General features: G+C 35.8%; 1 protein-coding gene across 1 annotated transcript; it reads right to left on the reverse strand.

The window, feature by feature from the left end:
* Positions 1-2,230: 2,230 nt before the first annotated feature.
* Positions 2,231-7,373, reverse strand: WNT8A (Wnt family member 8A). The gene is made up of 6 exons (XM_075182641.1): positions 7,303-7,373; positions 7,183-7,216; positions 6,947-7,085; positions 5,549-5,674; positions 4,558-4,700; positions 2,231-2,791 (listed from the first exon to the last, which is right to left on the reverse strand). Exons 1-6 carry the CDS (start codon positions 7,371-7,373, stop codon positions 2,231-2,233), a joined length of 1,074 nt encoding a protein of 357 aa, XP_075038742.1.
* Positions 7,374-11,954: the final 4,581 nt, after the last annotated feature.

The following is an 11,954-nucleotide window of genomic DNA, read 5'->3' on the forward strand; positions in this document are numbered from 1 at the left end:
ATATATATATATATATATATACAGAAGCGACCATTGGGTATTTTATGACATATACGATTCAGCTCTGTTCCATTAGTATCAGCACAAGATAAGTACCGTATATACTCGTGTATAAGCCGAGCTTTTCAGCATACTTTTGTATGCTGAAAAAGGGCACTCGGCTTATACACGGGTGAACTTACCTGGTGTCCGGTCCCTCGGCTGTCAACTTCTGCACATGCGTTCCAACAACAGGAAGTTCGGCATTTGGAACGCAAACTTGCGTTCCAAATGCCGAACTTCCTGTTGTTGGAACGCATATGCGTTCCACTGCCGGGTAAGTGAAAAAATCTCAAAATCTCTCTCTCTCTCTCCTTTTTTTTTTTTTTTTAAAATTTACAGAGCAATTACATAATGAACAAACAATACAGCCACCATGTTCATACATTTATATCCCTACCCCTTATATACCCCTTTATTTAGGTTAGGTTGTACCCAATGCCAATGATTTTATAATCATTTATGAATGTTCCTTGTCATCTACTGTTATTTATGGTTTAGCTAAAAATGATTTCATAGATTGAACCTATCATTTTTATTTAGGTTTTTAAATTAGCGCTCTATTCCACCCTAGGCTTATACTCGAGTCAATAAGTTTTCCCAGTTTTATGTAGTAAAATTAGGTGCCTCGGCTTATATTCGGGTCGACTTATACTCGAGTATATACGGTATATTGTGAGATGATTATGCTGCTTACCTGTCTTTTTTGACATGCTGCTGAATTGTTTTTATCTGACTTGCTGCCATGATATGATATAATGGAACGACTTCACTTCGGACTTTAAAATAAATTGTATCTTTATATGGAATGCTGGAATGCAGTCTTGTTTGACAGGAATTTATGGATTTTTGGATGTATTGTGCGGCTCTCATTGACCTATATATATATATATATATATATATATATATATACTCACACTCCACAGTTTTTTGGTCAACTTGGGAGATCAAAACAGTGCTGTAACACAGTAGTTGTATTTGTTCACATTTATTGAAGTCCTGCATGGGTCTCTACAGATCTACAAATTATTAATTGTGTACCAAAAAAACAAAAGCATTGAGCTCCTGGAAGGTTGAATTTGATAGGTCAATGTGACCCTTAGAGTCAGGCCTGGATTTAACCCCATCGGCTTTATTTGCTTCCTGCCCACACTCAAGTTGCTGTAAAACTGTGTCCCATTATTACTACATTCAATCTGTATTAAACAAAATGTATTCTACTAAAAACTAAAGTCAAAGATAAGAAAAAAAAATATGTAAATGTGATGAAACAAGCCGCACCCTGAAATCTTTTACATCTTAAGCCTGAACTTATGAGGTCTTTCCACAAATCCAGTCCTAATATATTTATAGCCTTGACAATACACATGGGGGCATAGTTACTAAACTGCATGTTTGAAAAAGTGGAGATGTTGCCTATAGCAACCAATGAGATTTTAGCTCTAATTTATTTAGTGCATTCTACAAAATGACAGCTAGAATCTGATTGGTTGCTATAGGCAACATCTCCACTTTTTCAAACCTGCAGTTTAGTAAATATACCACATAGACTTTATTGTCCTTTTAAGGGAAATATATAGAAGACTAATAATCACGATGCTGTAATTTCCACTGACAAATTATTTATTATCAGTGATTTGTATAGTGCTACCATATTACACAGCACCCTCCAGAGAAAATTGGCTAATGTGAATTAGTCAATAGTCAATTATTCACATTAGTTCTTTTCCCATTGAGCTTACAGTTTAAATTCCCTACCACACAAACACACACTTACCCGATTTTGACAGACGCTAATTAACCTACCAGTATGTTTTTTTGACAGTGGAGCGAACATGCAAACTCCACACCAAATCCATGGAAATAAGAAAATGGCTTTGGAAACATCATAATACATTTCATGAACACTGGTCTATGTGCATAGTTTCTAAATAACATAACTTCATACAGAGTTGCTGCAAAAACTTAATTAAGGTTTGGGATCTGCATTCTTCTTGAAAAGTGCATATGTTTTATTTTTAAACAATATTTGAAATGGACATGTAAAGCACTAACTATTTAATTATATACATTTAAAAAAAAAAAAAATTTAGACCAATGATAAATTAAGAATAAAAAAATACAGACATAGTTCAACAAAGATATGAGACATAAACATTGAATTGTATTGTCCATGGTGTATGTCTTGCGGTTATCTGTATTGTCCTCTGTTCTTACGTTTTATGAACATGTCAGAACTTCTGTCTCTCTTAGAACAATAATGCTTGATCACTACTTGCTTGCATTGCTCACACTTTACTGTGCAGCACCAGTGGAATTTACAGTTACAGCTACTAATAATCTCAATCTTCTTCTCTTCTACTTTAAGGCTGCATTCCGTACAGAGTCTCCTGCAGCTTCTCCTCTCCCACTGCGTCAAATTCTTACCACTTTGGAGGCACTCCCGTCCTTCTGTCCCTTGGAGACCCAGGGTGGCATTCTTTAAGCAATAATCAGGGGAATCTTCCAAGAAAATAAGTTCGGATTTAGCGACAGAGCCAAAAGCATCAGCTATGGCTCCTCTGTTATCTGCACTGTTACCAGATCTAAGTTTTTTCTTGTCCATGTCGAGTTTTAAAGCCTGGTCATGCTTGACTTTTAAATGGTTCCCAATATCCCGAAACTCTGCAAGCTGCAACCAACATGTTTGTACACTACAGCTTCCTGATACTCCATGGCACTTGCAAGTCCTCTTCATAGTGGCTTTAACTGCCTGATTAAATACAGAAGTGATTAGAGTTGCATTAAACTGAAGAAAATATTGCTCATTTTGCAATATATATTTATACGGTAAGGAGAAGTAAAATGATGATATTCTTATCCCTGACACGTCACTTAAGGGAGCACTAGAGGCGTGTATTCCATACTTATGAAGGTAGATGATGCTGTGTTTTTTTATGTTCAACTTTTATGTGCAGGCAACATGGTTCCTGATATCTGTAAAAATGTATGCTATCAGCATTCAATTATCTATGCAAATATATTTCACAAATATATTTCACTTTCAGTTAATAGAAATGCTTTATTAAAATTGGACTTAACTCTGCTTAAAGCAGTTTTCAAATTACATGAAAATGGTATGAAACAGCAAATATGAAAATGATCTTCAGATAATTAGATCAAATTATCCAAATCAAGTAGACAGGGTTAATATGCACATATTTTTGAATACCCTTTATCATACTCATTATTGTTTCACTTATACATTTTATACTTTTTTGCTACTAGTAATAGCACATTACATTAGTGCTATTTGCATATTTTGACAGACTAACATGTTTTCACTTGTTTCTCCATATTGGAGTAGAAACGTAAACTTTGCATATATAGGCACTCATTTAGGGGCTATTTCAACTAGCCAGGAGAAGCCACATTTTCATAAAGGTGCAAGAAAAAAGGGAAGTCTTCATTACCGTAATTGATTGTTTTGCGTACATAAGCTCAGCCCACGAGGCTGCTGCAGAACCTTGGGGCTAATGACATCAGCCCCTTACAGTTGGATGTGAGTCCATATTTTAGGTACGTTTGGTGCAAATGCTACTGTTGTAGAGCTGGACTCATCTTGTGCATTTTTTCCTCATGCTTCCAACTCTAATGGGGAATTCAATTAGCCACGATGTGCAGCTGGATATCACCATGGTTCGCACATTACTGACTAATATTCTACAGAATCTCCACTTGTTTTCTCCTCGCGTCTCTATGCGGACTGTTCCAGAGACACATCGCGGCAACTGTAACCAAATGTAATTCCCCTCTACATGAACCCAACAATATTTTTGATGTGCCAACATTATTAAAATGAGAACCATGTAATAAAGCATACATTCAGTGCAGTTGATCGGCAGTCAATAAAACTAATACAATTCAATATAAGTAAATGTTTAGACATTAAAGTGGACATCTCACCTGCACACAATGGAAGAAGCCATGTTGTAGGCTGATAATTAATGAGAATGCAGAAACTAGTAACATCACCGATTCATGTGAATTGCTTCAGCTTAAATAATGGTTTAGCCCACAAAATGTCTTTATCTGCATGAATAGGTGATGAGTCCACTTCTAATTAAAATTAGCTGCAATATTTGAAAATTTCATTGGAAGCAACAAGGATTGCAATACATTTACGCTTAAAGGTAATAGGGTTTTCCTTAATGAGTGATACTGATCTGATGTCACTCCTAGCGTTAAAGAAAGTTATTGTATTAGGACTCTTAATCCCAAACTAAGGACATGTTATGCTAAAGTGTGAACTCTGCCTCAAACTTAGAACACACTTCTCTAACACCAACAATGGCTTGAAAGATTTTGCACATGTCAAATGGAGAAAGTGTGAATGTACTGAGCCAAGAATTAAGAAAATACCTCCAGTGATCATTTACTGGACAGCATGTCTCTGCTTCTATTCTATTCAAATGCACTTAAATTAAAGAAACATGTCAAGTAGAAATACAATTAGCAAAGAAATGTTAATGGACTTACAAGTCTTCCTGCTTCATTATTATGCAGGTTCATTAAAGCTCTGGCATCTTGTCCTGTCTCCAGGCCATCAACAAACAACTTTGAGATCCTCTCTCCAAATTCAACATTATCACTGCATCCACCCCATACCCAGCCTCTTCCACCTATGAGAGTATTTGAAATGTAGAATTGTTATTTTTATATACACAGTTCAAAATCCAACTTTATCTAAATTCAATATGGGTAATAGAGATTCACAATTAAAAATGTGCACATACTTTAACTTCTAATTGCATATTTTAATATAACATGCACATTTTTTCTTCTGAGCATACCTGGGGGCGCAGTAAAGACAAAACCGTGCTTCACTGCTCATGCGTCCGATCCCACACACTCTCAGAAGAGCAGAGCCACCGTAGTGGATGAGTGGGCATCTCCGTGCTCTACTCACCTCCGGGCCCATAGCAGTTGCACCCTCTGCAACAGCTATAGTTCTACCCCTGTACCTATCTACCTATTGTACAATTAGCTGTTATCCTTCAGAATGGTGACGATTACTACAAAGCTCAAATATTGACTGAGGGAGTTGCTTATGAGTATATGATATGTCTATTGCATTAAGGCACAAGTGTAACATGTTAAAATACAAAAAGGTTACAGATTATATAATTTCTGAAATGATGCTATGGAGACTCAGCTGTTACTGGTACTAAGTATTATAACAAACATTGCTAGGTCTATGTTACTACTACTATACTTGGTTAAAACTTGTGTTTGCTTGTATCAAAGGAAGATGCTACACCTACAATTAAGCTTCAACTTTTTCCTCTACAGTGAATACAATATTACATTTTAAATTAAGGTGCACACATAGTACTTCCATTGTACTTCCATTTCCGCAATGACTAATAACATATGTATTACGTTTGTCCATTGCCAAAAGTCCTCGTGTTTTCTTTAATAAGTTTTAGCATAAATAATGTTACAAACGTAAGCTAGCAACAAATCTTACCAATTCGTCCATTTCTGGAATCATCGCATCCGCAATTATCAAAATCTCCCATGCTACAGTTTCTGGTCAATGTGTACATTACGCCGGCGGAACTAATAGCATGTACAAAAGATGTTTCTCTTGTTGCTTGGAAAAGAAATAAAGATGATATTCTCATTACATGAGGCATAGCTCAAAATGAACATCAAACCTTTATGCAAAAATAAACCATCAGCCAAATCACAAGTAAAGTTTTTTAAAGCCCCAGTATGCTTAATAAACATATCGGGACATTCAAATAAGAGCTTAAGAAACCACTGCCATGAGATATAAAAAGTAAATGTGTTTTTTTGCATTATTTATTTTCTTACCTTTATTTAAATAGCATCTAAATTTTATGCAGTGCTTTACAGAATATTTAATCATTCACATCATCCCTTGCCCCAGTATCCCTCCTGCATGAACAGACACACATAGTTTGTATGTTCTCTCCGTGCTTTTGGAGGTCTCCTCCAGGTGCTCTGGCATCCTTCACACAGTTCAAAAACATAAAGGTAAGTTCAAAGGCTTCTAAAAAATGAACCCTAATGTGTCACATATGTGTTGTAAGGCAGTGGTTCCCAAACTGTGTGCCAAGGCTCCCTGGGGTGCCTTGACGATCTCACAGGGGTGCCTCGGACAGGGCCAGTAAAAAGCAAGGCAGGGGACTACTTGGTAATTATTTTGACTTAAGGGTGCCTTGAAAAAATTATGGAGACCCTAAGTGTGCCTTGAACTGAAAAAGTTTGGGATCCACTGTTGTAAGGAATATAGTCCGTAAGCTCTAATGGAGCAGAAACTAATGTGGGTGATTCAATATTCCCTGGAAAGCAATGCATAATATGGTGGCTCATACAAATAAACACTAATAATAACCTAGACACTGCTAACCAATGTGCCACCTTGCTTTTAATCCATCTTTACAGCAAATGTACTACACCATACTAATACAGATAAATTCACAGCCAAACACAAAAGGGATGTCTGGAACCTCCATCTAGACCGAAATATTAAAAATGGAATAGGCTATAAAATATGAAGACTGTTACAGAAACTATTAGAAGCCTTTCCTTTAACTTTCGTTGACAGTGCAATTCATAGGCTTTTCCGGGGCAGGATATACAGTATATGTAATTTTTGTAGCAATGTGTAAATTATGCATTTAAAGAAAATTTAAAAAACAATGATGGAAATATCATAAACTTGTATCTGAAATGAAACACACATTGTTCAGTGGATAAGTTAAAAGTGTCTTAAAAAAGAAAAAGGACAATAGGACTGTTAAAATTGTATAACACTTTTGATCAACCACTACATTTGCAAATAAATCTAAAAACAATATGTGAAATAGTAAAAATTAAGCTCTCCAGGAAAAATTACCGCTTCTTAGTCCATTTTGGGTTGCTAGTTGAAGTGTGCTTTCAGGACAGTTCCATCTCTCCCATGCAAACTGAAACTTACATTCCTCAATGCCACTCTGAGCTCCGACTGCTACACTTGTGGAATATGTCAAATAAGCCTTTGTAAAGTAAAATAACATTGTTAATTTACATATGCATGGTGTGTACTAGGATGCAGTAATTGTGAATTGAAATGTACATTAAGCTCTTAGTTACCTTTGGTCCTGTCATCAGGAAGTTGTTGACTGACCTGAAACAAGAGTATCAGGCTCAGAATTACTATTTTTGCAGTGCAATATTTGTTAGCTAAAGCTTACTCTTTGTGTTCAAACTTACCATGCTGATGCTGTGAAAAATGGGCAAAAAACTAAAACAGTGGTCAGGATGCAAAGTAGTCTGTATTCCATGATAAAGGTTTTCCAGTGGTATAGTCCAAAGTGATGTTCACAGAGTCATGGTATTCCCAACAAGTGATTACCTGTAACACTTGTGATACTTATAGGGAATTGGTAGGAATGGCAGGCAACAACTTCACTGGTAACCAATAACACTGCTTAAATGAGAAGTTCATTGGCTAATGTGGGAAAAGGTGACACCTATTATAACACATTCAGAAGACAATGGAAATGACACAGAGCTGTAATAATAAAGCAATACACTTACAATAGGTGGTTTTAATTATATTAAAACTTTTTAAATGGCTTGTTTAAACTTTTCATTGACAATATGATAGCCAGATAGCGTACCTTTGCTTTGTATCAATGTAAATCAATTATATTAGTGGTATAATATTTCATTTGTTGAACTTATCCATGAAGATTTTAAAAAGTAAATAGGTAAAACCAAGGTATATACCTTGTTGCTATAAAAAGGCATATTTTGACCTCCGTTAATTTGTTAATAGTTGTTATGTATCAATAGGGTTAAGAAGTAGTTTATCTTTAAGACAGAGAGATCTTGAAGATCCCTTAATAGGATGTGACTTCCAACATCTCTGGAATGGCTGACACTGAAACTACCTATTAGGCTCAGCATGTTCACATTTGTGCCCCATTACTACTACACCACAACTATTTAAATATTTATTTTTAGCAGATTTTTTCAGGGCTCATTTACACTTATATATATCGGGCTTCAATGTGTGCATATATTTGTTAAAATAATTGATTAACTAATCAATAAATAAAATAAGTTATTTTTTTACATTTTATGTTAAGCCATAACATGATTTATTGAAATATATTATATATATATAATAAATTATATATTAAAGTGATATTATTTTTTATATCTTTTATATGGAGACCAAATGTTGAAAAAGTTATGAAAAACAGGTTCAACTAGAAATAGTGTGGTTATGTTATACACACAGACCTTCAGGCTTATTTATTAACATCTGGCAATATGGTTTCTTATTGCCTCTCACTGCAGCAAATGCCACTTTGCCAATTCAGTAACAGTGGATTTGTGTATGTGTGATCTGTCTCACGCATGTGCAGTGGATCTGACAGCCTGAACTTGGACTTTCATTTCCATTTAATGAAAAAGGCATAATGAAAAGAAAAGTTAAAACATAGAATAAAAATCTAAAAATAAAATACAAAATTATTTTCGAATGAGTCCCATGTGAATAAATGCTTTATTGAAATAATAAAGCATTTTTGTTCATTTAATTTCTTCTGCTATCTCTATCCCGTGATGGCAATAGCAAAAGAAAGATTGTTGTTAAATAAGCTTCTACATGCTTTGTATGTGAAAGCTTTCACCAGTGAAATCCGACAAATCTTTTCAACAGCGTGGGCTACTGCTGGTGAGATTACTGTGGTGACTCTTTCATAGAGAGGGCAAAGTCCAATCTCCGGGGAAAAATACCAGTTTTGGCCACAATGCCTCCTCCTATAGTCAATATAAGCAGCTAATAAGGGGAGTAATAATGGATGCAGAATAAAATGTGTTTTAGTAGATTTTAGACACTGTGCTTCAAATGGCAGAAAAAAAATAATTCTTGGAAAACTTCACAAGTGAAGAATTTTTGATAATGGATCTCATTAGCACCCAATACATATACCTTTAAGGCTATGACATTTGCAAGCTATTCATTTTGCATAAATAATTAATGGAATTCATTTTCATTTGTATTCTTGCAGTTTTGTTACAACAGTCTAGACTGTATAGGTTAAGCTAGTGTGTTTTGTCTCACAGTGACATTAGACATATCGGGTCAGACAGGTAGTAGAGTCGGTAACAATGCTGCTACATGTGCGACTATTTATTGCCTTGTGCGTCAATCTGACATACTGCAGTTTTGTCTTTTTGCATTTGTTGAATGTTGATATTGTGTTGCCAATTGCTAGACGTAGAAAAAAGTTGCAGCTAGTCTCGTCATATTACTAGGCAATTTGCTCCTCCACTACAAAAATAGTAAATTAAGTCCTCGCTCGCGCAGCACCCTTAGGCCATCTTTCTCTGCAATAGAGCTCCCATGACTACAAGTGGAAACAATTCAGCCCTAATATTTATTACTATGCAAGAAAAAAATAAAACAATGACATGCAAAAATTGCAGCTCTGCAGTCCTGGCCTTTGACTTTGCCTTTCTACAAATCCAGGCCTGCTCACCCAGTATGACAGTAATTCCCATTGTGGCTTTCATTTCACTTGCCATGTATGTGAATTCCTCTAGTGGCTCAAACAACACAAATAGATATTACTGAAAATAGAAAAATCACCTTCCACTGTTCTGTGTTATAATATCTTGTAATAGCAAAGGTGTCCATTTGTTCATTTTTCCCCTTACACAACTTTGGAAGCCCCCAAATAAAGAAGAGGAATAGGGTTCCAGAACTATTTTTCTTATTTGGCACCTAAAAGAAGTGTGGGTAGGTTATATAGTCTAGGCCACATGGGTATCCTGGCTGTTAAATTCCAAATTATGGGAATCTGAGATACGATAGCTGTTCTTTAAAAGGTAGGGGGTACATTCATTGGTATTACAATACCCTAATGTCATTCACTTGGGGTTGGGGGTGGGGGAGTGTTATGATACTGGCAGCATCAGGTGAATTGGCCAGTAATGGCTCCTGCCATAACAGGATACAAATACAGGCCAACAATTGCTTCCCAGCCCAATTTATAAAAGTAAAACACACAAAATAATTTTCCTTGTTTTCTTTGTAATCGTTATATTTTACTTATATATACTGTTTTTTGAGGCATCAGTTCCTTTTAGTGGTCACAATATATTATCTCAAACCAGACAGTCTTTAGAAACCCAAATCTTTGTTATTTATTCTATATTCTTGTATATAACAATAAAATAAAAGAGTTACAGAAAATAAGGGTGTACACGGTAGCAATGGCTGCCTTCTCACAATGAGTGTTGTACTTGCATTGTATTCTAAAAAAGTGTTTAGACAATGTAATTACATGAGTGTTAAACTATTAGATACACATAATCCTGCATTTATATAGGTACAAACTGACTTTTTTTGTAAGCCTTTTCCTGTAATTATAAGGTTAAACATCAAAATGATATATACATATATACAGTATGATGAGCTTGAGGTGGGCATGGCAATCTCCATCCTCATCATTATTTCTACTTCATAATTTCCTTCCTCGCTAATATGTAAATATGACCTTGTTATGTTTACTGCTCCCACCTCACTCACTCGCCTACACAAGCAGAAAAGTAACCTATAGCAAGTAACAAGGTACTGGGTCCAATCTAACTGTATGACAAAAGCATGGCACATGCAGCAATCTTGTGCTTGGTGCAATCACTGAATAGCCAAATCTGCAGGCAATTTTCACATATTTGCATGGCCAAATTGAAGTGGTTTGGTTGTTCACATGCTGCTCTGAACTGACAAATTGCATAGCACGGCAAAGCCTTCTGTCCCCCTCCGTTGATTTTGATTTGGTATTGTGGGCCTATGCATCATATGATGTTTAAATAATTTATTCAAATTGGTCAAATGTTCAATGTGGGCAGCTTAATGCGTAATTGAGAGGTTACAATTTTTTTCTTAGGGAATGGGTACTTAAAGGCAAGTATAAGTCACTGTTGGTGATAATTTAGCCACTGGGTACCCTATTTTTATGTATATCCATGCTCTACCGGTGACATTTCAGTTTTGGACAGATACTTTTATTACATAGTTAAACATTTGTAAATGCAGTTGGAAATTACAAGGTGGTGTTCAGAAATGTCATCACACCAAAAACAGGGTTATTTAAAAAATGTACTGGAATACCATCTCAGTTCAGCTACTGGACTCAAAGAGTTCAACTGTCATGACTATTGCTATCTCTGGATCTCCTTTTGGGATCTCTGCTACCTCCTTTCCACCACAACCTCTGCGCATATGGAGAACAATTGTCCTAGGTCTGTATCCAGCAGCGATCATATTGCCAAAGAAAAATACCGGGCACAAAGTTACTATGAACTGGCAAATAACCACAAGAATTCACATGCATTGCAAAAGAGAATGCCTTCTTCAGAAACAGAAGAGGAAAGAGTTTCAATTAAAATAAATGATGAGGAATAGTCATGGTTGTCAGCAGCTGAATGTCTTAACATTTCTACAATGACTTGTTCATATTTTATGTATTTTATGTCTCCACCTTCCCTTGTCTCTCCTCATTCCAACCGTCCCACTTCATTGGTAGCTGCACAGAATTGCAAGTCGCCAATGGTTGCCTTAATATTGCTGACTGCTAATGCTTCTGCCTTAAGGTAACCGAATACACATCCCCCACTACCAGCTACAATTGTCATTCCACAACTGTATGTATAAATTGTTCCCCATGCCTCTTAGATTGTAAGTTCATTTGGGCTGGACCGTCTTTACCTTCTGTTTCATGTCATTGTATGTAATTTATTTGTATCAAGATCCCCTTAACGTACAGAGCTGTGTTATATGTTGCCATTTTATAAAGGATAGTAGTAACAATTAGGGTAAATACTACATATAATATCCAAAATCC

The sequence above is a fragment of the Mixophyes fleayi genome, chromosome 8, assembly GCF_038048845.1.
Source record: "Mixophyes fleayi isolate aMixFle1 chromosome 8, aMixFle1.hap1, whole genome shotgun sequence".
NCBI classification, from domain to species: Eukaryota; Metazoa; Chordata; class Amphibia; order Anura; family Limnodynastidae; genus Mixophyes; species Mixophyes fleayi.

What these genes read in the sequence shown, in the direction of transcription:
- WNT8A (XM_075182641.1), bottom strand. Translation starts at nt 7,373, where the DNA reads ATGGAATACAGACTACTTTGCATCCTGACCACTGTTTTAGTTTTTTGC. An exon ending in CCAAAATGGACTAAGAAGCG is followed by an intron (nt 5,675 to 6,946) that starts GTAATTTTTCCT and finishes TTCTTTTCCAAG; the next exon opens with CAACAAGAGAAACATCTTTT. An exon ending in ATAATGAAGCAGGAAGACTT is followed by an intron (nt 2,792 to 4,557) that starts GTAAGTCCATTA and finishes GTATTTAATCAG; the next exon opens with GCAGTTAAAGCCACTATGAA.